Source organism: Ranitomeya variabilis, chromosome 1 (assembly GCF_051348905.1).
Source record: "Ranitomeya variabilis isolate aRanVar5 chromosome 1, aRanVar5.hap1, whole genome shotgun sequence".
Classification (NCBI taxonomy): domain Eukaryota; kingdom Metazoa; phylum Chordata; class Amphibia; order Anura; family Dendrobatidae; genus Ranitomeya; species Ranitomeya variabilis.
In genome coordinates, this window is record NC_135232.1 from 723,062,685 (window position 1) to 723,089,473 (window position 26,789).

Sequence of the window (26,789 nt, forward strand, 5' to 3'; positions counted from 1 at the left end):
GAGAATCGTACGTCGTAGCAGATCGTTTGGAACTTTCTTTCGTCGCTTGATCACCCGCTGACATCGCTGGATCGTTGTGTGTGACAGCGATCCAGCGATGTGTTCGCTTGTAACCAGGGTAAACATCGGGTAACTAAGCGCAGGGCCGCGCTTAGTAACCCGATGTTTACCGTGGTTACCAGCGTAAATGTAAAAAAAACAAACCGTACATACTTACATTCCGGTGTCTGTCCCCCGGCGTCTCAGCTTCTCTGCACTGTGAGCGCCTGCCGGCCGGAAAGCGGGCACAGCGGTGACGTCACCGCTGTGCTTTCCGGCTCTGCTGCTTACATAGTGCAGAGAAGCACAGCGCCGGGGGACAGACACCGGAATGTGAGTGTGTACGGTTTGTTTTTTTTACGCTTACGCTGGTAACCAGGGTAAACATCGGGTTACTAAGCGCAGCCCTGCGCTTAGTAACCCGATGTTTACCCTGGTTACCCGGGGACTTCGGCATCGCTCCAGCGCCGTGATTGCAAAGTGTGACCGCAGTCTACGACGCTGGAGCGATACTCATACGACGCTGCGACGTCACGGATCGTGCCGTCGTAGCGTCCAAAGTGTGACTGTGTGACAGTACCCTTACAGTCTTCCTTCAACCTTAATAACTATGTAACTATGGAACTATGTTTCATGCATTTCCATATCTCCATCTACCGTGTTACGAGCTCGGGTGATTAACAGAAGACAAATGGCTGAGAACGTGGAAAAGTCACTGTTTGAAAATCCTCCTCATTTAGTCTTACATTGGGATAGTAAATTGTTGCCCTCTGTTGCCTGTGGGAGTGTCAAAACTCTAGAAGATAGATTTGCTGTTCTTGTAACTGGAAAAGATTTTGAGCATTTGCTTGGCGTACCTGTAGCCCAGAAAGGTACTGGTGAGCTAATGGCTGAAGTTATTATTCAGGAGGTGGACCGATTCATGCTATGTGACTGTATCATTGGTATATCTTTCGATACACCTGCATCTAATACAGGAATGATCCAAGGAGCATGTATCAGAATTGAAACTGAATTTGGGAGACCATTGTTGTGGTTGGCTTGCCGCCACCACACCCACAAATTAATCTTGAAAGTAGTGTTTGGTAACTGTTGTAACATACCATCAAGTGGTCCTGACATCCAGATTTTCCGAAAGTTCCAAAATCAGGATAATTCAGTTGATAAGAAGTCTTATACCACGATGTTAGATGAAAATCCCATTCAAGGTTTTCTAGAAGAACAATGTGTGAAAATGGTGGACTACCTCAATAATGTCTTGAAAGATGACAGTCATCCAAGAGAAGATTACAAAGAGCTATTACAACTATCATTTTTATATCTTGGAGGTTGGGAAGAAAACTATTTTGAATTTAGGGTTTCAGGGGCTCTGACTGAAGCAAGGTGGATAGCAAAGGCCATATATGTACTCAAAATTGTGCTATTCTCTAAACAATTGCATATTTCTAATACTGAATTGAAAAGAATAAGAAAAGTAGCACTTTTTCTTGTCTAATATATGTCCGCTTTTGGCACGAGGCAGTTGTAAGTCGATTGGCTCCAAAGAATGATTTGGAGATGCTATAGCTTTTGCAATATTATCCAGATAAAGATGTCAGAGAAAGTGCCCTCACAGTGGCTAAGAGACACATTTGGTATCTGTCAGAAACTAACATAAGATTGTCATTTTTGGATTAACGAATCAGTCAGGCTGAGAAGGATAAGATGTTTGAAAATTTAAGAATGAAACCTGCAAAGAAAAAGGAGCTGAAACAGTTGGAAGGTAAAAACCTAATTTTTGAAGGAAAAGACTTCAGCGATTTTGTTACAAGTAAAACAAAGACATTCTTTCAATTGTTTGGGATCCACGACGTAGAAGAATATTGCAGTGAAACACTAAGAAGCTCCGTCAATGCTCTTAAGGTGGTGAATGACACCGCGGAAAGGGGCATTGCTCTGATAAAGAAGTTTAATAATTCAATCAGAGATGAACAACAGAAACAGTTCTTGTTAAGAGTTGTTGAGTATCATAGAAAAGCCTTTACCAAGCAAACAAAAGAAGGAGTTGCATATTTCACAGCACATTAGTGTAAATCATTTAATACGTATGATACTGCCTATCAATGTTACTGTTTATTGTCACTATTAGGCCGGGGTCACACTAGCGTATGGCATCCGATGCGAGCCGGATGTGATATGCTAACGACACTCGGCTCCTGCTCTGCTAGGAGCAGGAGCCGAGGGTCATGCGTCTGTGCTCCGAGCCTCTCACACAGAGAGGATCGGAGCACAGCTGCGGAGGAGGAGGAGAATTGAATTTCTCCATCTCCTCCATTGCCGGGGTCAGCGTATATCGCACATCACTCAGATGATATCCGAGTGATGTGCGCTGTCTCACTCGCACCCATAGGCTTATATGGGTGCAAGTGAGCAGAGACTCGGCCAAGTGTCGGTGAAAATTGCAGCATGCTGCAATTTCACTCGCACACTGAAAACGGCGGGGGAAAAAAACGGTGATGTGAGCTGCCCCATAGTAGAATACTGGTCCGAGTGCTATGCGATTTTTTTATCGCATAGCACTCGTCCTTATTACGGTCTAGTGTGACTCCGGCCTTATTCTAAGTTTTTAGTTGTTTGAATTTCTAATAAAAAAATACTTAACATTGAAAATCTGTTTTTTTGCGTACTTTTATTAAACTGATAAAAGTGTGCAACCTCTAAATATTGTTCCATCGTCTTGAAATTTGGCATATATACTTTTTACATTAGAGAGACTCGGGGCGTAAGCAAAGTCTGCAAAAATTTGACAGTTTAATTTTTACCATACAAAATGAAACACCCTACTGGACAACCCCTTTATCCATTAGAATGTTGATAACTGACTGATCGGCGGGTCCAACTGCTGGGACCCTCACTGAATGGTGACACGAGGAATCATTTTCCCCCAAATGGGCACTTTAATCCCTGTTAGTATGGAGCGGCAGTGCGCATGCGCGGTCGCCGCTCCATTATTTATGTACCTGCCAGAAACAGACTGCAACGCTGGGCAGCCCCAAAAGGAGCAGCGCAGCGGTCAGCCATGTGCGCTTCTGCTCCATACTAACAGACAAAACTTATGCCGATCATTGGTAACTTGTTTTCGCAGGACAACCCCTTTAACGTTCACATGAAATCATAGTAAGGAATTGCTACTTTTAGAGAGATCCTCTTTGGTCACATTTTTCTTGCACTGATACAATGTTGGAAATGTTCAAAGCAAGAGAAAAATTTGTGCTGACATCATGGGACGATGTTGGGGGATCCGTCCTCATCAGGGCATTACTACCCTAACTGGCGTATGGGGTCTGATCAGCAGAGGGGGTCCGCATTGGGCCCCGTTTCTTCTGCTGCGGGCCCCAGCAGCAGGATTCTGCCGGTGCAGTAACTGAACCTGTGTCTCAAGATACAGGTTCATTACTTTATTGCCGTTCGGGCCCGCACGTCAATAGTTAAAGCCGCCAGCCAATATAAGGCTGGCAGCTGACATCAGCGCGCACGTCGCCGGCATATGACGTCATTGTCATTCGCCGGCGAATGCGCGCTTGAAACGCCTGAAGGGATCATCGCCGCAGGAGTGCGACAAGGTAAGGAGAAAGTTTGTTTTTTTTATTATTATTTTTATTGAAATGGGAGACACGGGGGCAGAATGGAGACACGGGGGCAAGAATGGAGACACGGGGGCAAGAATGGAGACACAGGGGGCGAGAATGGAGACGGGGCAAGAATGGAGACACAGGGGGAAAGAATGGAGACACGGGGCAAGAATGGAGACAGGGGGCAAGAATGGAGACACAGGGGGCAAGAATGGAGACACAGGGGGCAAGAATGGAGACACGGGGCAAGAATGGAGACACGGGGCAAGAATGGAGACACGGGGCAAGAATGGAGACACGGGGGCAAGAATGGAGACACGGGGCAAGAATGGAGACACGGGGCAAGAATGGAGACACGGGGCAAGAATGGAGACACAGGGGGCAAGAATGGAGACACAAGGGGCAAGAATGGAGACACAGGGGGCAAGAATGGAGACACAGGGGGCAAGAATGGAGACACAGGGGGCAAGAATGGAGACGGGGCAAGAATGGAGACGGGGCAAGAATGGAGACACAGGGGGCAAGAATGGAGACACGGGGCAAGAATGGAGACACGGGGCAAGAATGGAGACACGGGGCAAGAATGGAGACACGGGGCAAGAATGGAGACACGGGGCAAGAATGGAGACACGGGGCAAGAATGGAGACACGGGGCAAGAATGGAGACACGGGGCATGATGGGAGGCACGGGGGCAAAATGGAAACACGGGCAGAATGGGAGACCGGGGGCAGAATGGAGACACTGGGCAAGAATGAAGACAGGGGGCATAATGGAGACAGGGGGCATAATGGAGACAGGGGGCATAATGGAGACACGGGGCAGGATGGGAGGGATAATATGTGGTCTGGACATGGTGTGGCAGTATTTGTTCCTTGAGTGTGGTATTATATGTCACTGTGGTGGTAATATGGTGTCTGGTCATGGTGCGGTGGTATTTGTCCCCTGTATGTGATATTATTGGTCATTTTAAAAATTGAAAAATAAAAATGTACCTAAACTGTATTGGATATTTTCACAAATGTTTAATAGGTTAGAGTACAGTAGAGCTCGGCCAAGAGAGTCTACCTTGTCGTGGTGGCGACTTAAAAAAATATTTTTATTTTTCAATTTTTAAAATGACCAATAATATCACATACAGGAGACAAATACCACCGCACCATGACCAGACGCCATATTACCACCACATAGTGACCTATAATACCACACACAAGGAACAAATACTGCCACACCATGTCCAGACTATATATTACCACCACAGTGACCGAATAATATTACATACAAGGGACAAATGCCATTGCACCATGTCCACACCACATATTACCACCACATGGTGACCAATAATACCCCATACAAGGAACAAATACCACCACACCATGATCAGACCACATACGGTATTATCTCCACATAGTGACCAAATAATAGCACATACAAGGAACAAATACCGCCACACCATGGCCGGGCAACATATTACCACCACATAGTGACCGAATACTACAATACTGATCAGTAATAAAAAAAACCCACAATACTAATATCACCATAAGTGCCATTATGCACAGGAGATCTGTACTTAGTATGCAGAGTCTGTACAGGTAATACAGTGATCACTGGTGACATTATACACAGGAGCTTTGTATATAGTGTAAAGGTAATACAGTGATTACTGGTGACATTGTACACGGGACCACTGTATATAGTGTCAGTGTATAGATAATACAGTCATCACCAGGGACATTATACACAGGAGCTCTGTATATAGTGTCAGTGTACAGGTAATACAGTGATCACCAGTAACATTGTACACTGGAGCTCTGCATACAGTGATCACTGGTGACATTGTACACAGGAGCTCTGTATATACAGTATAGACCAAAAGTTTGGACACACCTTCTCATTTAAAGATTTTTCTGTATTTTCATGACTATGAAAATTATACATTCACACTGAAGGCATCAAAACTATGAATTAACACATGTGGAATTATATATTTAACAAAAAAGTGTGAAACAACTGAAATTATGTCTTATATTCTAGGTTTTTCAAACTAGCCACCTTTTGCTTTGATGACTGCTTTGCACACTCTTGGCATTCTCTTGATGAGCTTCAAGAGGTAGCCACCGCGAATGGTTTTCAATTCACAGGTGTGCCCTGTCAGGTTTAATAAGTGGGATTTTTTGCCTTATAAATGGGGTTGGGACCATCAGTTGTGTTGTGCAGAAGTCTGGTGGATACACAGCTGATAGTCCTACTGAATAGACTATTAGAATTTGTATTATGGCAAGAAAAAATCAGCTAAGTAAAGAAAAACGAGGGCCATCATTACTTTAAGAAATGAAGGTCAGTGAGTCCGAAAAATTGGGCAAACTTTGAAAGTGCCCCCAAGTGCAGTGGCAAAAACCATCAAGCGCTACAAAGAAACTGGCTCACATGAGAACCGCCCCGGGAAAGGAAGACCAAGAGTCACCTCTGCTTCTGAGAAGTTCAGCCTTAGAAATCGCAGGTTAACAGCAGCTCAGATTAGAGACCAGGTCAATGCCACACAGAGTTCTAGCAGCAAACACATCTCTACAACAACTGTTAAGAGGAGACTTTGTACAGCAGGCCTTCATGGTAAAATAGCTGCTAGGAAACCCCTGCTAAGGACAGGCAACAAGCAGAAGAGACTTGTTTGGGCTAAAGAACACAAGGAATGGACATTAGACCAGTGGAAATCTGTTCTTTCGTCTGATGAGTCCAAATTTGAGATCTTTGGTTCCAACCACCGTGTCTTTGTGCGACGCAGAAAAGGGTGAACGGATGGACTCTACATGCCTGGTTCCCACCGTGAAGCATGGAGGAGGTGGTATGATGGTGTGGGGGTGCTTTGCTTGTGACACTGTTGGGGGTTTACCGTATTTTTCGGACTATAAGACGCACCGAACCATAAGACGCACCCCAAATTTGGGGTGAAAATTGCAGAAAAAAATATTTTTTTATAAGATGGGGGTCCGTCTTATTGTCCGAATTTACAGAATCTTACCTGAGGGCTGGCGGTGGCAGAGCAGGGTCACAGGAGGCATGGTGTCGGCAGAGGTGGGGTGATGCGGTACAGCGTGCACCTGAGCAGGGTCCCTTCCTGCTTAAGTGGGCGATGCCACAGCCTGGTGTCCATGGGAGGGTTGCAGCAGTGGTTACCGGCAGAGGTGCGGGGATGAGGAGGCGCAGTGAGAGGTATGGCGTGAGAGGGGTCCCTTTCACCGGTGAGGTGATGCAGCAGCCCGGTAAGCAGCAGAGCCGGGTGAATCCTGTTATCGGTGGTGGCAGCCATCTTCCTGAGGCCGCGTGTGCGCTGATGAAGTGCTCTGCTTCCCGGGGCTTCAGGAAAATGGCCGCGGGAGGCCGCGCGTGCACAGATGGAGATCGCGGCGGCCATTTTCCTGAAGCCAAGATCTAAATCTGCGAACTCGGCTTCAGGAAAATGGCCACCGCGATCTCCATCTGCGCACGCATGGCCTCCCGCGGCCATTTTCCTGAAGCCCCGGGAAGCAGAGCACTCCATCTGCGCACGCGCGGCCTCAGGAAGATGGCCGCTGCCACCGATAACAACAGGATTCACCCGGCTCTGCTGCTTACCGGGCTGCTGCATCACCTCACCGGTGAAAGGGACCCCGCTCACTGCGCCTACTCATCCCCGCACCTCTGCCGCCGCGGTAAGCCTGCATTACGACTATTAGCCTCCTGTACCAGTTATGACTTGTACTGTTTAAGATTATTGTACTTGTTTTTATTATGTATACCCCTCCTCACATGTAAAGCGCCATGGAATAAATGGCGCTATAACAATAAATAATAATAATAATAATTAGACGCACCCCCTATTTTCCCCCCTTCTTTTTTTGGGGGAAAAATGTGTCTTGTAGTCCAAAAAATACGGTATTTAAAATTGAAGGCATACTGAACCAGCATGGCTACCACAGCATCTTGCAGCCGCATGCTATTCCATCCGGTTTGCGTTTAGTTGGACCATCATTTATTTTTCAACAGGACAATGACCCCAAACACACCTCCAGGCTGTGTAAGGGCTATTTGACCAAGAAGGAGAGTGATGGGGTGCTATGTCACATGACCTGGCCCCCACAGTCACCAGACCTGAACCCAATCGAGATGGTTTGGGGTGAGCTGGACCGCAGAATGAAGGCAAAAGGACCAACAAGTGCTAAGCATCTCTGGGAACTCCTTCAAGATTGTTGCAAGACCATTCCCGGTGACTACCTCTTGAAGCTCATCAAGAGAATGCCAAGAGTGTGCAAAGCAGTCATCAAACCAAAAGGTGGCTACTTTGAAGAACCTAGAATAGAAGACATATTTTCAGTTGTTTCACACTTTTTTGTTAAGGATATAATTCCACGTGTTAATTCATGGTTTTGATGCCTTCAGTGTGAATGTAAAATTTTCATAGTCATGAAAATACAGAAAAATCTTTAAATGAGGTGTGTCCAAACTTTTGGTCTGTACTGTAGTTTACAGTGTATAGTGTCAGTGTACAGGTAACACACTGACTCACCAGTGACGTCTCTAGGTGAAGTCCTTCATCTTCACTTTTCATCTTCATCCAGCACAGACTGCCGTCACTTCTTCCAGCCAGGGCTCGTCTCTGCAGGAAATAACAGTTATCTAGAGCACCGCTTGCAGAGCACATTATTTTTTTTTTTAATTCTAAAGATCACCAGATGAAGAAAAAAAGGCGACAGTGTCGCTCTGCACAGTAACAGGACCGCCTCCCCCTTTTAAAACAGTATCCTGAAAAAATAAATACATCACTGTAGTAATAATATTCCTTAATTAGGTCTTATGGTAATAATATCCCCCATCCTGGCCCCAGTGTGTCTCATTCCTGGTTGCAGCCATATGTTCTCCAATCCTGGCCCCATATGTTCTCCCATCTTGCCCTCATGACTATCCATTCTGCCCCATGTGATGTCCCATCCTGCCCCATATCATCTCCCCATCTGTCCCATGATCTTACCTCATCTGCCCCCATTGTATCCATCCTGCCCCATGATCCTGCACTATGTGTCTCCATCCTGCCCCATCTGTCTCCATCCTGCCCCATGAGTCTCCATCCTGCCCCATGAGTCTCCATCCTGCCCCATGAGTCTCCATCCTGCCCCGTGTGTCTCCATTCTTGCCCCGTGTCTCCATTCTTGCCCCGTGTCTCCATTCTTGCCCCGTGTCTCCATTCTTGCCCCGTGTCTCCATTCTTGCCCCGTGTCTCCATTCTTGCCCCGTGTCTCCATTCTGACCCGTGTCTCCATCCTGCCCCATGTCTCCATTCTTGCCCCGTCTCCATCCTGCCCCGCGTCTCCATTCTTCCTTGTCTCTCCATTCTGTCGCCGTGTCTCAAGACGCAGGTTCAGTTACTGCCCTGGAAGAATCCTGCCGCTGGGGCACGGAGCAGAAGAGACGGGGCCCGATGCGGACCCCCGCTGCTGATTGTGCACCATGCGCCAGTCAAGGTAGTAATGCCCTGATGGCGGCTCTGATCTTGAATAATGTAGCTGCAGAAGTCTTCATCCTACATTGACTAATCCCAGTGTGAAGATCATATGTGTGCGCTGGAGGTGGATTCTGGTGCAGCCGCTCCCTGCCTGATGGCTGTTTCCCTTTCCTTTGAATGTCTTGCCAGCTCCGAGATGACACGCTGCCGGGGCCGTCCTTCCATATTTATTAGGGCAATCTTTTCAACTTCATTTACACTTTGACCAATGACCAAAAGTCACATAAAATATGTAATAAAGATTAGACTTGTGCAGTGAATGTCCGGCTACTTCTGCACAGATTTTTTGAAGGGCGCAGTAGTAAATTAGCTGCCACCATATAATTAGAACGCTTTCTCCTTCGCTGTCATCTGCACCAAGATGAATAGAAACTCAAAAGAAAAAGTTTACATTGTAAGCTCCCAGACAGGTTGTGAGCTATCATGCGGTCATCCTACTGCCAAGAAAATGGGTGTACAGGCGAGAAAGGGGAGGAGAGTTAGGGTATGTGTCCACGTTCAGGATTGCATCAGGATTTGGTCAGGATTTTTCATCAGTATTTGTAAGCCAAAACCAGGAGTGGGTGATAAATGCAAAAGTGGTGCATATGTTCTATTACACTTTTCCTCTAATTGTTCCACTCCTGGTTTTGGCTTACAAATACTGATGAAAAATCCTGACCAAATCCTGATGCAATCCTGAACGTGGACACATACCCTTAGTATATAGCCTCTGAAATGGATGTGTATGACTGCAACTTTCTGTCCTCCAGCCATCCATCGAATGTGTTTTGGGGCCACTGACACCCGCCCCAATGGCTGATGTCGGGTAAGGGTCAGGATTCAGGAATGTTGAAGTTCAGCACGGATTATTTCTGTTCCCAAAAATGTGTTTTTACAACTCTCCCTGTTTTGTCTGTGGCCGGCACCTGCTCCTTTCCCTTTTTGGGGTTCGTCTTGCTGTCCCCTCCACTGCTCCTGTTGGCCCTTTCATTTGCACCAATGACATTGATTGACCATCACCTCTGTTTCCTGACTGCACAGATTGTGATCCCTGACGTGGGGTCACACTGTGATGTGCTCGCGTCCCCTTCCATTTTTGATGGTCTTTTTATATTGTGACTGTCTGACGCACGCTATAACATACCGTAATTGATCCCGGTCTTGTATCCTCTGGATATCGCACCACGTGGTAACCTCGATATGGTATTTTACAATTCCTCTGGCGATGAACCACAAACTTCTCATATTGTTTTTTTGTGAATTCACCCGTGGATCTGCAGCAGCCCTACAACCCTGGATAAGGTCAGCATATAACAATACTATTCCTGCTACTTATCACCCAGATAACACCCTATTCTTGTGCTATTTTTTCTCTTTTTTTTGTAATTTCAGTATGGCGCATCGGGGATCACTGTCAGATTCATGGCATATGACCAGGACATGGATCTGAGTGCAGGGCACAGTGCAGACTCATAGATGCAGTAGCATAAACAGACACAAGAGGCCTCTGTGCAAAAACAAAGTATTGGCCCTTTGTAGCCCAATAACTCATCATAATGCACAATTCAATAAGTGACCCCTTAAATCCTGGGCCCCTGTGCAGCTGTAGAGGTTGCACCAATGGTATGTCCGCTCCTGCCTAAATAGAACTGTTCATCCTGATCCTCCTGGTCCATGAATAGTGTAAGCGCATAATACAGAGGAGTAGGGGATTCTGAGAGGGATGGGGTCATACATGTTGTATATGGGCTGTTGTGTGACTTTTATTGCTGAAGTCAGAGTACAACTGAAGGGTTCATGGTTCAAGTAAATTCCAGTAAAACCTGATTTGTACGTGAGCTGGTGATGAGGGAGCGGGGGCGAGGGGTAGGGGTCCAGTGATGGTCGCTGTTATACAGACTGGAACTTGAACACCCCCACTTGTCTATACTGGATAATTACTCCATTCTGCAGTCTTGTCCCATTCATAAAGGACTTTGACCTCTCAGCAGTGCATTACTCCTCACCATAGCTGCAGGCAGGGATCTCAGTAGTGCAGGTTGGTATAGTTAGCAGGCAGGGGTCTCAGTAGTGCAGTGTGGTATAGTTAGCAGGCAGGGGTCTCAGTAGTGCAGTGTGGTATAGTTAGCAGGCAGGGGTCTCAGTAGCACAGTGTGGTATAGTTAGCAGGCAGGGGTCTCAGTAGTGCAGGTTGGTATAGTTAGCAGGCAGGGGTCTCAGTAGTGCAGTGTGGTATAGTTAGCAGGCAGGGGTCTCAGTAGTGCAGGTTGGTATAGTTAGCAGGCAGGGGTCTCAGTAGTGCAGGTTGGTATAGTTAGCAGGCAGGGGTCTCAGTAGTGCAGTGTGGTATAGTTAGCAGGCAGGGGTCTCAGTAGTGCAGTGTGGTATAGTTAGCAGGCAGGGGTCTCAGTAGTGCAGTGTGGTATAGTTAGCAGGCAGGGGTCTCAGTAGTACAGTGTGGTATAGTTAGCAGGCAGGGGTCTCAGTAGTACAGTGTGGTATAGTTAGCAGGCAGGGGTCTCAGTAGTGCAATGTGGTATAGTTAGCAGGCAGGGGTCTCAGTAGTGCAGTGTGGTATAGTTAGCAGGCAGTGGTCTCAGTAGTACAGTGTGGTATAGTTAGCAGGCAGGGGTCTCAGTAGTGCAGTGTGGTATAGTTAGCAGGCAGGGGTCTCAGTAGTGCAGGTTGGTATAGTTAGCAGGCAGGGGTCTCAGTAGTGCAGTGTGGTATAGTTAGCAGGCAGGGGTCTCAGTAGTGCAGTGTGGTATAGTTAGCAGGCAGGGGTCTCAGTAGTGCAGTGTGGTATAGTTAGCAGGCAGGGGTCTCAGTAGTACAGTGTGGTATAGTTAGCAGGCAGGGGTCTCAGTAGTGCAGTGTGGTATAGTTAGCAGGCAGGGGTCTCAGTAGTACAGTGTGGTATAGTTAGCAGGCAGGGGTCTCAGTAGTACAGTGTGGTATAGTTAGCAGGCAGGGGTCTCAGTAGTGCAGTGTGGTATAATTAGCAAGCAGGGGTCTCAGTAGTGCAGTGTGGTATAGTTAGCAGGCAGGGATATCAGTAGTTCAGTGTGGTATAGTTAGCCGACGGGTCTCAGTAGCACAGTGTGGTATAGTTAGCAGGCAGGGGTCTCAGTAGTGCAGGTTGGTATAGTTAGCAGGCAGGGGTCTCAGTAGTGCAGTATGGTATAGTCAGCAGGCAGGGGTCTCAGTAGTGCAAGGTGGTATAGTCAGCAGGGAGGGGTCTCAGTAGTGCAGTATGGTACTCAGCAGGCAGGGGTCTCAGTAGTGCAGTATGGTATTCTCAGCAGGCAGGATTCTCAGTAGTGCAGCGTGGTATAGGCAGCAGGCAGGGGTCTCAGTGCAGTATGGTATTCTCAGCAGGCAGGGGTCTCAGTAGTGCAGTATGGTATTATTAGCAGACGGGTCTCAGTAGCGCAGTACGGTATTATCAGCAGGCAGTGGTCTCAGTAGTGCAATATGGTATTCTCAGCAGGCAGGGGTCAGTGATGCAGTGTGGTATAGACATTAGTCAGGGGTCTCAGGAGTGCCTTATAGTATCAGAAGGCAGGGGTCTCAGTAGTACAGTGTGGTATAGTTAGCAGGCAGGGGTCTCAGTAGTGCAATGTGGTATAGTTAGCAGGCAGGGGTCTCAGTAGTGCAGTGTGGTATAGTTAGCAGGCAGGGGTCTCAGTAGTACAGTGTGGTATAGTTAGCAGGCAGGGGTCTCAGTAGTGCAGTGTGGTATAGTTAGCAGGCAGGGGTCTCAGTAGTGCAGGTTGGTATAGTTAGCAGGCAGGGGTCTCAGTAGTGCAGTGTGGTATAGTTAGCAGGCAGGGGTCTCAGTAGTGCAGTGTGGTATAGTTAGCAGGCAGGGGTCTCAGTAGTGCAGTGTGGTATAGTTAGCAGGCAGGGGTCTCAGTAGTACAGTGTGGTATAGTTAGCAGGCAGGGGTCTCAGTAGTGCAGTGTGGTATAGTTAGCAGGCAGGGGTCTCAGTAGTGCAGTGTGGTATAGTTAGCAGGCAGGGGTCTCAGTAGTACAGTGTGGTATAGTTAGCAGGCAGGGGTCTCAGTAGTGCAGTGTGGTATAATTAGCAAGCAGGGGTCTCAGTAGTGCAGTGTGGTATAGTTAGCAGGCAGGGATATCAGTAGTTCAGTGTGGTATAGTTAGCAGACGGGTCTCAGTAGCACAGTGTGGTATAGTTAGCAGGCAGGGGTCTCAGTAGTGCAGGTTGGTATAGTTAGCAGGCAGGGGTCTCAGTAGTGCAGTATGGTATAGTCAGCAGGCAGGGGTCTCAGTAGTGCAAGGTGGTATAGTCAGCAGGGAGGGGTCTCAGTAGTGCAGTATGGTACTCAGCAGGCAGGGGTCTCAGTAGTGCAGTATGGTATTCTCAGCAGGCAGGATTCTCAGTAGTGCAGCGTGGTATAGGCAGCAGGCAGGGGTCTCAGTAGTGCAGTGTGGTGTAGGCAGCAGGCAGGGGTCTCAGTGCAGTATGGTATTCTCAGCAGGCAGGGGTCTCAGTAGTGCAGTATGGTATTATTAGCAGACGGGTCTCAGTAGCGCAGTATGGTATTATCAGCAGGCAGTGGTCTCAGTAGTGCAATATGGTATTCTCAGCAGGCAGGGGTCAGTGATGCAGTGTGGTATAGACATTAGTCAGGGGTCTCAGGAGTGCCTTATAGTATCAGAAGGCAGGGGTCTCAGTAGGGCAGTATGGTATTTTTAGCAGACAGGGGTCTCAGTAGTGCAGTATGGTATTAGCAGTCAGGGGTCTCAGTAGTGCAGTATGGTATTAGCAGTCAGGGGTCTCAGTAGTGCAGTATGATATAGTCAGCAGGCAGGGGTCTTAGTAGTGCAATGTGGTATAGTCAGCAGGGAGGGGTCTCAGTAGTGCAGTATGGTACTCAGCAGGCAGGGGTCTTAGTAGTGCAATGTGGTATAGTCAGCAGGGAGGGGTCTCAGTAGTGCAGTATGGTATTCTCAGCAGGCAGGATTCTCAGTAGTGCAGTGTGGTATAGGCAGCAGGCAGGGGTCTCAGTAGTGCAGTGTGGTGTAGGCAGCAGGCAGGGGTCTCAGTACAGTATGGTATTCTCAGCAGGCAGGGGTCTCAGTAGTGCAGTATGGTATTCTCAGCAGGCAGGATTCTCAGTAGTGCAGCGTGGTATAGGCAGCAGGCAGGGGTCTCAGTAGTGCAGTGTGGTGTAGGCAGCAGGCAGGGGTCTCAGTGCAGTATGGTATTCTCAGCAGGCAGGGGTCTCAGTAGTGCAGTATGGTATTATTAGCAGACGGGTCTCAGTAGCGCAGTACGGTATTATCAGCAGGCAGTGGTCTCAGTAGTGCAATATGGTATTCTCAGCAGGCAGGGGTCAGTGATGCAGTGTGGTATAGACATTAGTCAGGGGTCTCAGGAGTGCCTTATAGTATCAGAAGGCAGGGGTCTCAGTAGGGCAGTATGGTATTATTAGCAGGCGGGTCTCAGTAGCGCAGTACGGTATTATCAGCAGGCAGTGGTCTCAGTAGTGCAATATGGTATTCTCAACAGGCAGGGGTCAGTGATGCAGTGTGGTATAGACATTAGTCAGGGGTCTCAGGAGTGCCTTATAGTATTATCAGAAGGCAGGGGTCTCAGTAGGGCAGTATGGTATTTTTAGCAGACAGGGGTCTCAGTAGTGCAGTATGGTATTAGCAGTCAGGGGTCTCGGTGATGCAGTATGGTATTAGCAGGCAGGGGTCTTAGTGATGCAGTATGGTCTCTGGGGTCTCAATAGTGCAATGTGGTGTAGACATCAGTCAGGGGTCTAAGGCCATGTGCACAAGCTGCGGATTCCATTGCGGAATCTTCCGCAGCAGATTTGATAAATCCGCAGTAAAAACCGCCGCGGTTTTTACTGCGGATTTATCACGGTTTCTATTGCGGTTTCCGCTGCGGGTTTTCACCTGCGGATTCCTATTGAGGAGCAGGTGTAAACCCGCAGCGGAATCCGCACAAAGAATTGACATGCTGCGGAATGTAAACCGCTGCGTTTCCGCGCGTTTTTTTCCACAGCATTGTCACTGCGGATTTTGTTTCCCATAGGTTTACATTATACTGTAAACGCATGGGAAACTGCTGCGGATCCGCAGCGTGTGCACATACCCTTAGTAGTGCAGTGTGGTATTGTCAGCAGGCAGGGGTCTCCGTGATGCAGTGTGGTATAGACATCAGTCAGAGTTCTCAGTAGTGCAGTATGGTATTAGCAGGCAGGGGTTGCAGTGATGCAGTGTGATATAGACATCAGTCAGGGGTCTCAATAGTGCAATGTGGTGTAGACATCAGTCAGGGGTCTTAGTAGTGCAGTATGGTATTGTCAGCAGGCAGGGGTCTCCGTGATGCAGTGTGGTATAGACATCAGTCCGGGTTCTCAGTAGTGCAGTATGGTATTAGCAGGCAGGGATCTCAGTAGTGCAGTGTGGTATAGACATCAGTCAGGGGTCTCAGTGATGCAGTGTGGTAGACATCAGACAGGGGTCGCAATAGTGCAGTATGGTATCAGCAGGCAGGGGTCTCTGATGCAGTGTGGTATAGACATCAGTCAGGGGTCTCAGTGATGCAGTGCGGTAGACATCAGACAGGGGTCTCAATAGTGCAGTATGGTATCAGCAGGCAGGGGTCTCAGTGATGCAGTGTGGTATAGACATCAGTCAGGGGTCTCGGTGATGTAGTGTGGTATTGTCAGCAGGCAGGGGTCTCAGTAGTGCAGTGTGGTATAGACATCAGTCAGGGGTCTCGGTGATGTAGTGTGGTATTGTCAGCAGGCAGGGGTCTCAGTAGTGCAGTGTGGTATAGACATCAGTCAGGGGTCTCGGTGATGTAGTGTGGTATTGTCAGCAGGCAGGGGTCTCAGTAGTGCAATGTGGTGTAGACATCGGTCAGGGGTCTCAGTGATGCAGTGTGGTATAGACATCAGTCACGGGTGTCAGTAGTGCAATGTGGTATAAATGGTGGCGGCAGGGGTGCAGTGCGGTATATTCAGGGAGCTGGGCCATAGTGAGGTGTAGTTAAGGCTCTAAAGATCTCAGTAATAATATTTTGTAATAATAGTTATTTCTATGACGCCAGCATATTCCGCAGCCCCTTACATCTCAGTAGTGCAGTGTGGTGTATTCATAGCTTTGGGGGTCTTATAGGTACAGACTAGAGTAGGCCGGGGTCTGGGTATCTCAGTAGTAAATTGTGGTGGGTCTCAAAGTCTGTGATCTCTGCAGTGCTAAAGTGGCACTCTCTTCAGTGGCGTAGTCTGGGGGTCTATGTATGATGTGGTAGGGGTCTCCTTAGTACTGAAGTGTGGTGTAACCAGGGGTCTGAAGGTCTCCTCACTGGTGTATTCTGAGGATCTAGGGTGCTCTTTGCTCTGGGGGGTCTCCTCACTGATGCCATCTGGGGATCTGGGTGTTATCTGCTCTGGTGGTCTTCTCAGTGGTGTAGTTGGGGTCTTCTCAGTGGTGTAGTCAGGGGTATCCTCTTTGATCTCTTTGGTGGTGTAGTTGGTGGTCTCCTCAGTGGTGGTCTTGATGGTGTAGTCAGGGTTTTTAATGTGAGACGCTCGGGGTCTCCTTGGTGGTATATACTCAGTTATCTTCCTGGAACTAATCAGTGGTGTAGTCAGGAGTCTCTTCTTTGGTCTCCTTGGTGGTGTTTTCTGGGTGGTCTCCTCCATGGTGTAGTCAGTGTTTTCCTCATAGATATTACTGTGAGGCACCTGGGGTCTCCTCAGTGGTGGTCTTAGTGTAGTTGGGGGTCTCCTCAGTGGTGGTCTTAGTGTAGTTGGGGGTCTCCTCAGTGATGGTCTTGGTGTAGTCGGGGGTCTCCTCAGTGATGGTCTTGGTGTAGTCGGGGGTCTCCTCAGTGATGGTCTTGGTGTAGTCGGGGGTCTCCTCAGTGATGGTCTTGGTGTAGTCGGGGGTCTCCTCAGTGATGGTCTTGGTGTAGTCGGGGGTCTCCTCAGTGATGGTCTTGGTGTAGTCGGGGGTCTCCTTAGTGATGGTCTTGGTGTAGTCGGGGGTCTCCTCGAGGTCTTGTGAGGCTCTCGGTGGCTCCTCAGTGGTGATCTTTGTGTAATCGGGCGGTCTTCTTAGTGACGGTCTTGTGTAGGCGGGGGTCTCCTCAGTAGTGGTCTTGGTGTAGTTGGGGTTCTTATATGTGGTGGTCTTCCTGTGAGGCGCTCGGGTGGTAACAGACCACTCAATTCACTGCCGCTGTCTTCAGGCTGGCACTCGCAGCCCCGCCCACGCCAATGGCTGTGACTGGCAGGGGCGTGATTGGGGCGTGTCTCTGGTGCAGCCCCGGCTCCCTGGCGGTGCGTGGCCGTTGGCGGAGGGATACGCGGTTATAAAGCGCTGCGGCTTTACCTCACACCCCCAGCACTCTGTGGAGCTCGGCGTGTTGTGTGGACGCTCTTGGTGTTTTCTGTTACACGGATACCTAGCCCTCCCGCCTCGCCGCCATGGTATGTAGCCGCCTCTCGGTGTCTATAATTTCTCCGGGGTTACCCCAGTGCTGTACGGTAACAGCTTTACCTGACGGCTTTGGTTTCTCCCGGTTTATTCCGTCCTGCGGGCCGGTTGTGAGGCGCTGGTCCCGGGGGCGGGGCTCTGGCTGTGCGGGCGTTGTGGTTGCTGCGCGCTCCCGCGGAACACGCCGTGGGCGCGCAGCAGCTGCAGAACCTCTTTTGTGGCTACCGTTGTTTTCTTACAAAGTTATTTATAGATTTGTACATCCGTTCTGAGCCCAGAGGTCTCCGGAATAGCCCCTGAGGTCTGTTGCCACTGCTCCGCTCACTTATCATCTGTGGCTGTAGTTTGTAATAGTCCGGACCCGTCAATGTGTGCGCGTGTAATGGTCCGGACCCGGCAGTGTATGCCTCTGTGATGGTCCGGACCCGGCAGTGTATGCCTCTGTGATGGGCCGGACCCGGCAGTGTATGCCTCTGTGATGGGCCGGACCCGGCAGTGTATGCCTCTGTAATGGTCCGGACCCGGCAGTGTATGCCTCTGTAATGGTCCGGACCCGGCAGTGTATGCCTCTGTGATGGTCCGGACCCGGCAGTGTATGCCTCTGTGATGGTCCGGACCCGGCAGTGTATGCCTCTGTGATGGTCCGGACCCGGCAGTGTATGCCTCTGTGATGGTCCGGACCCGGCAGTGTATGCCTCTGTGATGGTCCGGACCCGGCAGTGTATGCCTCTGTGATGGTCCGGACCCGGCAGTGTATGCCTCTGTGATGGTCCGGACCCGGCAGTGTATGCCTCTGTGATGGTCCGGACCCGGCAGTGTATGCCTCTGTGATGGTCCGGACCCGGCAGTGTATGCCTGTGATGGGCCGGACCCGGCAGTGTATGCCTCTGTGATGGGCCGGACCCGGCAGTGTATGCCTCTGTGATGGGCCGGACCCGGCAGTGTATGCCTCTGTGATGGGCCGGACCCGGCAGTGTATGCCTCTGTGATGGGCCGGACCCGGCAGTGTATGCCTCTGTGATGGGCCGGACCCGGCAGTGTATGCCTCTGTGATGGGCCGGACCCGGCAGTGTATGCCTCTGTGATGGGCCGGACCCGGCAGTGTATGCCTCTGTGATGGTCCGGACCCGGCAGTGTATGCCTCTGTGATGGTCCGGACCCGGCAGTGTATGCCTCTGTGATGGTCCGGACCCGGCAGTGTATGCCTCTGTGATGGTCCGGACCCGGCAGTGTATGCCTCTGTGATGGTCCGGACCCGGCAGTGTATGCCTCTGTGATGGTCCGGACCCGGCAGTGTATGCCTCTGTGATGGTCCGGACCCGGCAGTGTATGCCTCTGTGATGGGCCGGACCCGGCAGTGTATGCCTCTGTGATGGGCCGGACCCGGCAGTGTATGCCTCTGTGATGGGCCGGACCCGGCAGTGTATGCCTCTGTGATGGGCCGGACCCGGCAGTGTATGCCTCTGTGATGGGCCGGACCCGGCAGTGTATGCCTCTGTGATGGGCCGGACCCGGCAGTGTATGCCTCTGTGATGGGCCGGACCCGGCAGTGTATGCCTCTGTGATGGGCCGGACCCGGCAGTGTATGCCTCTGTGATGGGCCGGACCCGGCAGTGTATGCCTCTGTGATGGGCCGGACCCGGCAGTGTATGCCTCTGTGATGGGCCGGACCCGGCAGTGTATGCCTCTGTGATGGGCCGGACCCGGCAGTGTATGCCTCTGTGATGGGCCGGACCCGGCAGTGTATGCCTCTGTGATGGGCCGGACCCGGCAGTGTATGCCTCTGTGATGGGCCGGACCCGGCAGTGTATGCCTCTGTGATGGGCCGGACCCGGCAGTGTATGCCTCTGTGATGGGCCGGACCCGGCAGTGTATGCCTCTGTGATGGGCCGGACCCGGCAGTGTATGCCTCTGTGATGGGCCGGACCCGGCAGTGTATGCCTCTGTGATGGGCCGGACCCGGCAGTGTATGCCTCTGTGATGGGCCGGACCCGGCAGTGTATGCCTCTGTGATGGGCCGGACCCGGCAGTGTATGCCTCTGTGATGGGCCGGACCCGGCAGTGTATGCCTCTGTGATGGGCCGGACCCGGCAGTGTATGCCTCTGTGATGGGCCGGACCCGGCAGTGTATGCCTCTGTGATGGGCCGGACCCGGCAGTGTATGCCTCTGTGATGGGCCGGACCCGGCAGTGTATGCCTCTGTGATGGGCCGGACCCGGCAGTGTATGCCCCTGTGATGGGCCGGACCCGGCAGTGTATGCCCCTGTGATGGGCCGGACCCGGCAGTGTATGCCCCTGTGATGGGCCGGACCCGGCAGTGTATGCCCCTGTGATGGGCCGGACCCGGCAGTGTATGCCCCTGTGATGGGCCGGACCCGGCAGTGTATGCCCCTGTAATGGGCCGGACCCGGCAATATGTATGCCCCCCGTATTGGGTTGGACTAGGCAATATGCATTATGACCCAGGCCTGTAGGCAACAGCACAATGATCCCATCATAATAGCTGATCTATCGGGGGCTTGGTGCAGCGCTGCCTTGGCCTCTTGCAGTTTTGCATCCTGGCGCTGGCTGCTGGGCACTGCCAGTCATTACTGTATCACCCTGTGATCACTGCTGTTGTACACATGCTGAGTGTCCTCTGTACTGCTGTGCAGTCATGGAGGATTGATGATGTGTAGGCACATAGCTGTCTGTGGTGCCAGCCTGCAGGGCCCCCTGTAATAACTCTGAAAGCGGCTGTAAAGCTGCTGCCCCGCAGCTGTGGTGTTATTTATTTTCTTGCGCAGAGGTCTTAAATCTCCTCCAGTAATGCAGGAATCAAATGTTAATGTCCTTTCGCTGGAACTTTTCTGGTTCTGTGCCTGGCCTGCTTTATTTAAAGCTTGTCATATTTGGGGGCACATGTCATGCCTTTACAGGTAGATGGCGTGATTTAGTTATGGCCAAGTCTCCTTGTGTTTTTAGTTTATTTGCATTTCTTTCATAATGAAGAAAGGGCCCATAGAACATTAAAACTCTGGTATAGCCATATAAAAAGGCAGGCAGATGCCCCAAATACGGGACTTGGGTAACAGCACATGTAGAGGAATGGTGGCAAATGTACATAAGTGGGCACCCCCAAGGGAGCTCGGTACTTCCAGGTCCTGTACTGATGCAGAACCGCTTCTTAGTCTCTGCCAGCCGTACGCTGTCTAGTAATGTTTAATTAGGTAATGCCAAGCATCACTTCTTTCCATAACTTGTGTCCAGAAATCACATCATTGTGTGATGGGTGCAGGGCGGCCAAGACTGGTTACCGGGAACCATGTATACCAGACACAGAAATCCTGGAAGCGGTGCCGACAACATGCAATGGATCCATAACCAGATGTGCTCATTCTCCTAGGGATCTCTTTTCTGTTCTCCCTGCAGACTGCTCACATTACATGGCTGTGACATGTCGGCTGCTCATGGTGGAGATTTTAAACTTACCTGAGGGATATGGGGACACAGCATCATCAGTTGCAGTGTAGTGGGGTCTCTTGTTCCATTATGTCGATCATGTCAGCTCCATGGAGTGTGTTATATAACTTTTATTTTATGGTGCTGCAGTAAATAATAATTTATCCATGTGCAGTGTTTTTGCAATGCTGGTGCTGCAGGTTTGCAGCAGAGAATGTCACCCCACCCTCCCTCTCCATCTTTAGCCTTGCCTGGCTAATAAATATACTCCTAGATCTGCTATATTATCACTACATGATGCATTGCTTCGGTCTCATACATTATTTTTCTCTTTAGGCCGATCAGCTGACTGAAGAGCAGATTGCTGGTGAGTAATTGCTTTTTCCAGCGACCGGGGTAATTTGGTTTGCAGGCTGTTCAGTTGCTTGTTATCCGGCTATGACTAAGCTTGTTTAAAAAGCGGAGCTTGCCTGTCATCAATCTTTTCCTCTAGCTCTCGCTCCGCTGGCTACTATACGGCACATAAATCGGCATGTGCTACTGCACAAGAGGAGCATTTGTGACATTTTCTGGAGTTGCCTGCACAATGTCAGCGTGTGAACACTAGAAGGTTTGCAATCGGCACTGCTGCAAAAATCAAACGTTCAGCCAAGGGTTGTGTACAGGTCTATGGAATAACCTAATTGTACATCAGTCCTTGGTCACAAAACTTACAATTGCTCATCTACATTGGGGCCATTTTAATAGGAATCTATTTAGCCTATTATGTAGCTGGTGTGTGGGGAAGAAACATGAACGCATAGACTCCATGCAGATGTGGCCCCTGGTCATATTTACACCTAAGGCCCAAGTTCAGAGAGGTGATGGTTATTCAGCCATTGACATTACAATCTTCCTTGTGCAGCCTATATGGAAAATCTCTTGTTTGCAGTTTTGGAGGGCATGTGCTGCCTCTCAACAGAGACCACCAGATCTTTTCTACATCAATGAATATTCAATGCATTAACCCTTTAATTTCCTGATAATGCTTTTGTCACTTGCTGGACTGTACCCAAACCTCCAGGGCGGAGTCTCCATCTTACTCAATACCTCCAGGTTCATTGCCAAGGAATTGCTCCAACATTTAAGGGAACTGGAATGTAGGCATTTTTTCCCTCTGCAGTCAGAGGGGTCGTGCACAGACTTGTAATGTTCAGCTAAATTTTCATGGCTCGTCCTGGGACACTTTGCGATAAAATAAAGGTATTGTACGTACTCCAGCGCTCACAGATTGGGGCTTTTCTCTTGTGGAAGGACTTGGCAAACTATTGTACTTGGGGTTTGGACATGGTGTTATCTATGTATAGAGAACCATTAGGTGAATTGTCCTTGTATAATTTTTTAATCTGATTTAACACTTTTTTTTTTTCTCCCTTATAGAATTCAAGGAGGCTTTCTCCTTATTTGATAAAGATGGGGATGGCACTATTACCACCAAGGAGCTGGGCACAGTCATGCGGTCACTTGGTCAAAATCCGACAGAGGCTGAACTGCAGGACATGATCAATGAAGTAGATGCAGATGGTAAGTTACGTCATAATTAGTGTAGCCGATTCATTAATGGCTGTTTTCGGATGGATAATTGGATCCTGTAGTTGCTTGCAGCATTGTTAGGTTTGTCACGTAACCGTGTTAATTATAGGCAGTGATGGCATCACTTGGTTAGATGTCGGGGCGTGAGGGACAAAATACCATGTGCTTTTTGTAGTGATACAGGAAGTGTCAATTTTGAATTTAAAGTGGTTCACTCCTTGCTTGCATGACTTCTGATTGCTATTATCTATGTGCTTGCTGCGAAGCACTGACATCTCTAGAAGTAATGCTCCCAGTGTAGGAAGGCGTCTACTCGGCACCTAAGACCTCTGCTCTTAATCACTAGCACGGCTGCAGTGCTGACAGTCACAAGTGGACTGGCGCACTGAACAAAACTCCTGGGGGAGTTGGATGCAGCTGCTTATTTATGAAACTCCAACTTGGAGATATGGCAAGGGGCTCGGAGTGATGCAGACACTACTAGAACTGCCGCCCCGGGCACTGTCATCTGCAGTAAGAGTCTGTTGTTCTGCCCAGAGTTCAATTTGCTCAGTTCTCCGCTGTTAAACCTTGCAGCCTTTAGGTGGTTGACCTTTAGGAAAATGGCCTCACTATCCTCGTTATTTAACCATCTCTTTTCCAGGCAATGGCACAATTGACTTTCCTGAATTCCTAACCATGATGGCAAGAAAAATGAAGGACACAGATAGCGAAGAGGAGATCCGTGAAGCATTCAGAGTGTTCGACAAGGTAGCAGATCCCAGAGTGTTCAATCTGCACATAGTGCCAAAACATAGGTGGGCACCATCTGATGGAGACTTCTGTTTTTCCTACAGGACGGCAATGGTTACATCAGCGCAGCAGAGCTCCGTCACGTAATGACTAACCTAGGGGAAAAATTAACAGACGAAGAGGTAGATGAAATGATCAGAGAAGCCGATATAGATGGAGATGGGCAGGTCAACTACGAAGGTAAGAAATTGGAGACTTCGTTTATCGCTGCAGAATGGGATTCATAATTTTAGGAACCCCCATAAATAGCATGACATACATGGAGCAGAGAAAATTGTTCTTTTATATTCTGTACAGCACATGGTGGTTTGTCAGGTTTCATCTACTAAAGAGATTCTGAGGCAGTGTAATGTCTTATACTATTCTTGATGTCTAAAACAGATCCTATTGATATCTGTATACTGGCGCTTACCCAGTAAGTCAAGTTCAGCTGCTCTTAATGGCCTGTTTCAAAGTTACTTTCCATATCTATCACATTCCAAAAATGTGTGCAGTCCTGGAAGTACAAAGTCAAGACTTGGGCCAAATAATGCATGCTGGCAGCCATCTCAGGTGGACCAGGACATCTCTCTTCATTCACCGCCTGACTAACCCAGTCCATTGTTTTTCTTTCCAGAATTCGTACAGATGATGACCGCAAAATGAAGAAGTGTCCCCTATCTTACCCTCTAGAAGAATCAAACTGAATCTTTTACTTACCTCTTGCAAAAATGTTCATTTACTCATTCTGTTTCTGTATAGCAAAACTGAATGTCAAGAAATACCTTCTGTCCACAAAACAATCTGCATGTAACAGTTGGTGGTCCTGTCCCCAAAAACAAACAAACAAAAAGATGAGTTTAAACATCAGTTTTACAGTATCTCGATACTCGTACTACCTTTTAACAACAAGGAAACACTTAGAGGACTCCTTTAAGCTCCATTTGCTAATGATTACTCCACTGTTTGGGCTGGCCAGTTTTACATGCATGCAGCTTGACAATTGAGCACAGTCAAACCTTTGTATTTTAAAACCAAGAAAAAAAAAATGCAAAAAAAAAAAAAAAAAATTGTAAAAGCTATTTTGCCCTGAGTGGCGAGTTTCAATTTGTAGTATAAATTGTCATAGCTGGTTTACTCTAAAATTGGTTTATACCTCAGGATGGTGTGCAGCAGTTTGGCTGATGGATACAGATGTTGGAAGCCCTCCTTCCCCTTAATTGACTGGTCCTTTTTGTACGGAGATGACAACACTACCCGAGGATGGCATGCCTGTTCTAATCTCAGTTTAACGTTCTCGTTTCGTGCTGCACTTGAGTGAGACAGGTGTTGGGCCATTTACGATTTTGATAAAGCGTTCACCATTGGTGGGAACAGCTTTGGACTCTCGTCATTTTTAAAGAAAATAAAGGAAATGTATGTACCGAACTTGGGAGACAGCAGATTCCTATAATCATTGTAGGACTTCAGCACAATGATCGAGGCTGTTTAAGGAAGAAAAAAAAAACTAATGTCCATTCCAAGTCGTAAATGCTAGTTTTTTTCCAATAAAAAAAAACATTAGCGCAATAGATTTTTTAATTTTTTTATTTATTCATCCACCCATGTACAGAGCGCTTCTCATTGCTTTGCCATCCTCCTAGTTGCATCCTTAGTGTCTCCTCCCTTTGTAGTCTGCTAGTGAAGCTTTGTACATGGTCTTATGATGGGTGATGGGTCTGAACCCCTGGGCAGCGAGTGTATATTTTATATTGCTGAGAATCACTTCTGTTTTTCATTGACTTCTAGTCTTAATGCGTAGCACATGGACAAGCCTTTTATTTGCATGCTCAAATTTACTGTACAGAAACTAAGGCTCATTATTTTTTATTTTGGCTGTTAATCTGGATTTTTCTTTTTATGAACAGAGGACTAAAGGTGTGAATTGTTTGGTAAGAGCAATGGCAGGTAACTGGTCATTGAGCATTGTTTACAGCTGTCTCTGCCAGTAACACAGGGGTGATGGTGGCCAATAGGTGAGGTGTGTTTTGCAGAAGAATCGACTGTTGCAGTTTGGTCTCCGGTCCTGAGTTCTCACTGTACCGGTTGACTCAAGCGTCCTCATCTGTATAGCAATGTGCTGGCTGTGTGACTTAAAACACATTGCACTGATTACTATGGACCTAGTTGTGTATGCAGTGGATAAATGTAAAATGTTTCAGGCTTTTTTGAGGAGTTGTGAGCAGTAATTTTCAGAATAGTGGCAGGGGTGTGACAGGTTATGCCATATCTGGCTGCAGCCATGGCCTGCAAAGCTCTATATACATCCACGTGCTATATTCTCTCCTCCACCATCCATCAATATCATGCGCTCTGGTTCTGGCAAGAGCTTTGGCACTGTGTGTGAGGCGATATTTAATGGACATGCTGCCAGTCTTCATTTCATGTACCAATTTGTAACTTTCCTTCCTCCTTGGCACCATTTTAATAAGTTGAGTTGCAGAATGCCAAAGACTAGACCGTGCATTGGGCATGGTGGTGGTACATGGGGTAGGCCGCCCCGGGCGAGGCTAGTAAGGAGTCTCCTGCTTTTTCAGTTACCATCATTTTCATTTGCAGGCCATTGTTGGCGGTGAACACCAGTGGGACAGTGTGGACGTTGGCACTCCTGCACTCATTCTACCATGGCGTGACTGGAAGCTTGTGATAACTCTAAATCTGTGCTTGCACTTTAGGGGCAAATGAAACATGCTAAGCCTTGAAATAAAAGACCTGGATAGAGTAAATGGCTGTCCTGTATTGCAACTGAAATTAATAAAGCCAAATAAAAACAAGCATCCATTGTGGTCATTGCTGGGGGATATGTTTGGGGTAATATTCTGCCCTCTGGATCGGTCCAACATGGCATAGTTGTAAGTGAGACCCTGTTGCTCCAGAGGAACTACTGCTGAGTGAGAGAAAAGCAGAAATGGTTGGCTTTTAGTGTCCTGCCTCTTTATAAGCCAGATATCGCAACTCTGTCCCTCTCACTTCAGTGAGGCTGGGCTGCAATTCCAAACAATGCCAGTAGACTTGAGTGGCACTGTCCCTACATGATGAAATGTTCAACTTCTAAGGCTACGTTCACATTAGTGTCTTTGGGCGCAGCGTCGTCGATGCAACCCAAAACGCAATACACAACGCAGCGTTTTTTGACGCATGCGGTCAACGCAGAACAACCCAATAAAAATTAAATAAACCACCATAAATTGCAAGAAAAAAAAAAGTCACACACATAAAAAAAACAAACATTGCAAAGAATAAAAAAAAAATGGGCAGAGAAATTATATACCGTATTTTCCGGCGTATAAGACGACCCCCCAACTTTA

At 48.5% G+C, this 26,789-nt stretch overlaps 3 protein-coding genes across 5 annotated transcripts in view; 2 read left to right on the forward strand and 1 right to left on the reverse strand.

Moving 5' to 3' along the window:
- Positions 1–18,052, reverse strand: part of NRDE2 (NRDE-2, necessary for RNA interference, domain containing) — a 76,504-nt gene extending 58,452 nt beyond the window's left edge. Inside the window, exons 1-2 of one of the 3 annotated variants that reach the window (XM_077267628.1) lie at positions 17,722–18,049; positions 1,143–1,252 (exon numbers count right to left, since the gene is read on the reverse strand). The gene's annotated coding sequence lies outside the window, so the exon portion shown is untranslated. Of the gene's footprint in view, positions 1–1,142; positions 1,253–17,721 lie in introns of all 3 variants that reach the window. The other 2 variants (XM_077267633.1, XM_077267625.1) reach the window with 2 other exon arrangements.
- The window catches only part of LOC143798623 (protein kinase C theta type-like), a 1,028,586-nt gene that overhangs the window by 604,159 nt on the left and 397,638 nt on the right, over positions 1–26,789 (forward strand). The window lies entirely within an intron of this gene.
- Positions 17,523–26,255, forward strand: CALM1 (calmodulin 1). Its single transcript, XM_077267663.1, has 6 exons — positions 17,523–17,651; positions 21,436–21,466; positions 22,519–22,662; positions 23,315–23,421; positions 23,508–23,643; positions 24,080–26,255. The coding sequence occupies exons 1-6, from the start codon at positions 17,649–17,651 to the stop codon at positions 24,106–24,108; spliced, it is 450 nt and encodes a 149-aa protein (XP_077123778.1). The 5' UTR covers positions 17,523–17,648; the 3' UTR covers positions 24,109–26,255.

Excerpts from the sequence above, each read along its gene's own strand:
- CALM1 (XM_077267663.1), top strand. Across the intron at positions 21,467-22,518 it reads GACTGAAGAGCAGATTGCTG|AATTCAAGGAGGCTTTCTCC; the intron begins GTGAGTAATTGC and ends TCTCCCTTATAG. Across the intron at positions 23,644-24,079 it reads TGGGCAGGTCAACTACGAAG|AATTCGTACAGATGATGACC; the intron begins GTAAGAAATTGG and ends TTTTCTTTCCAG.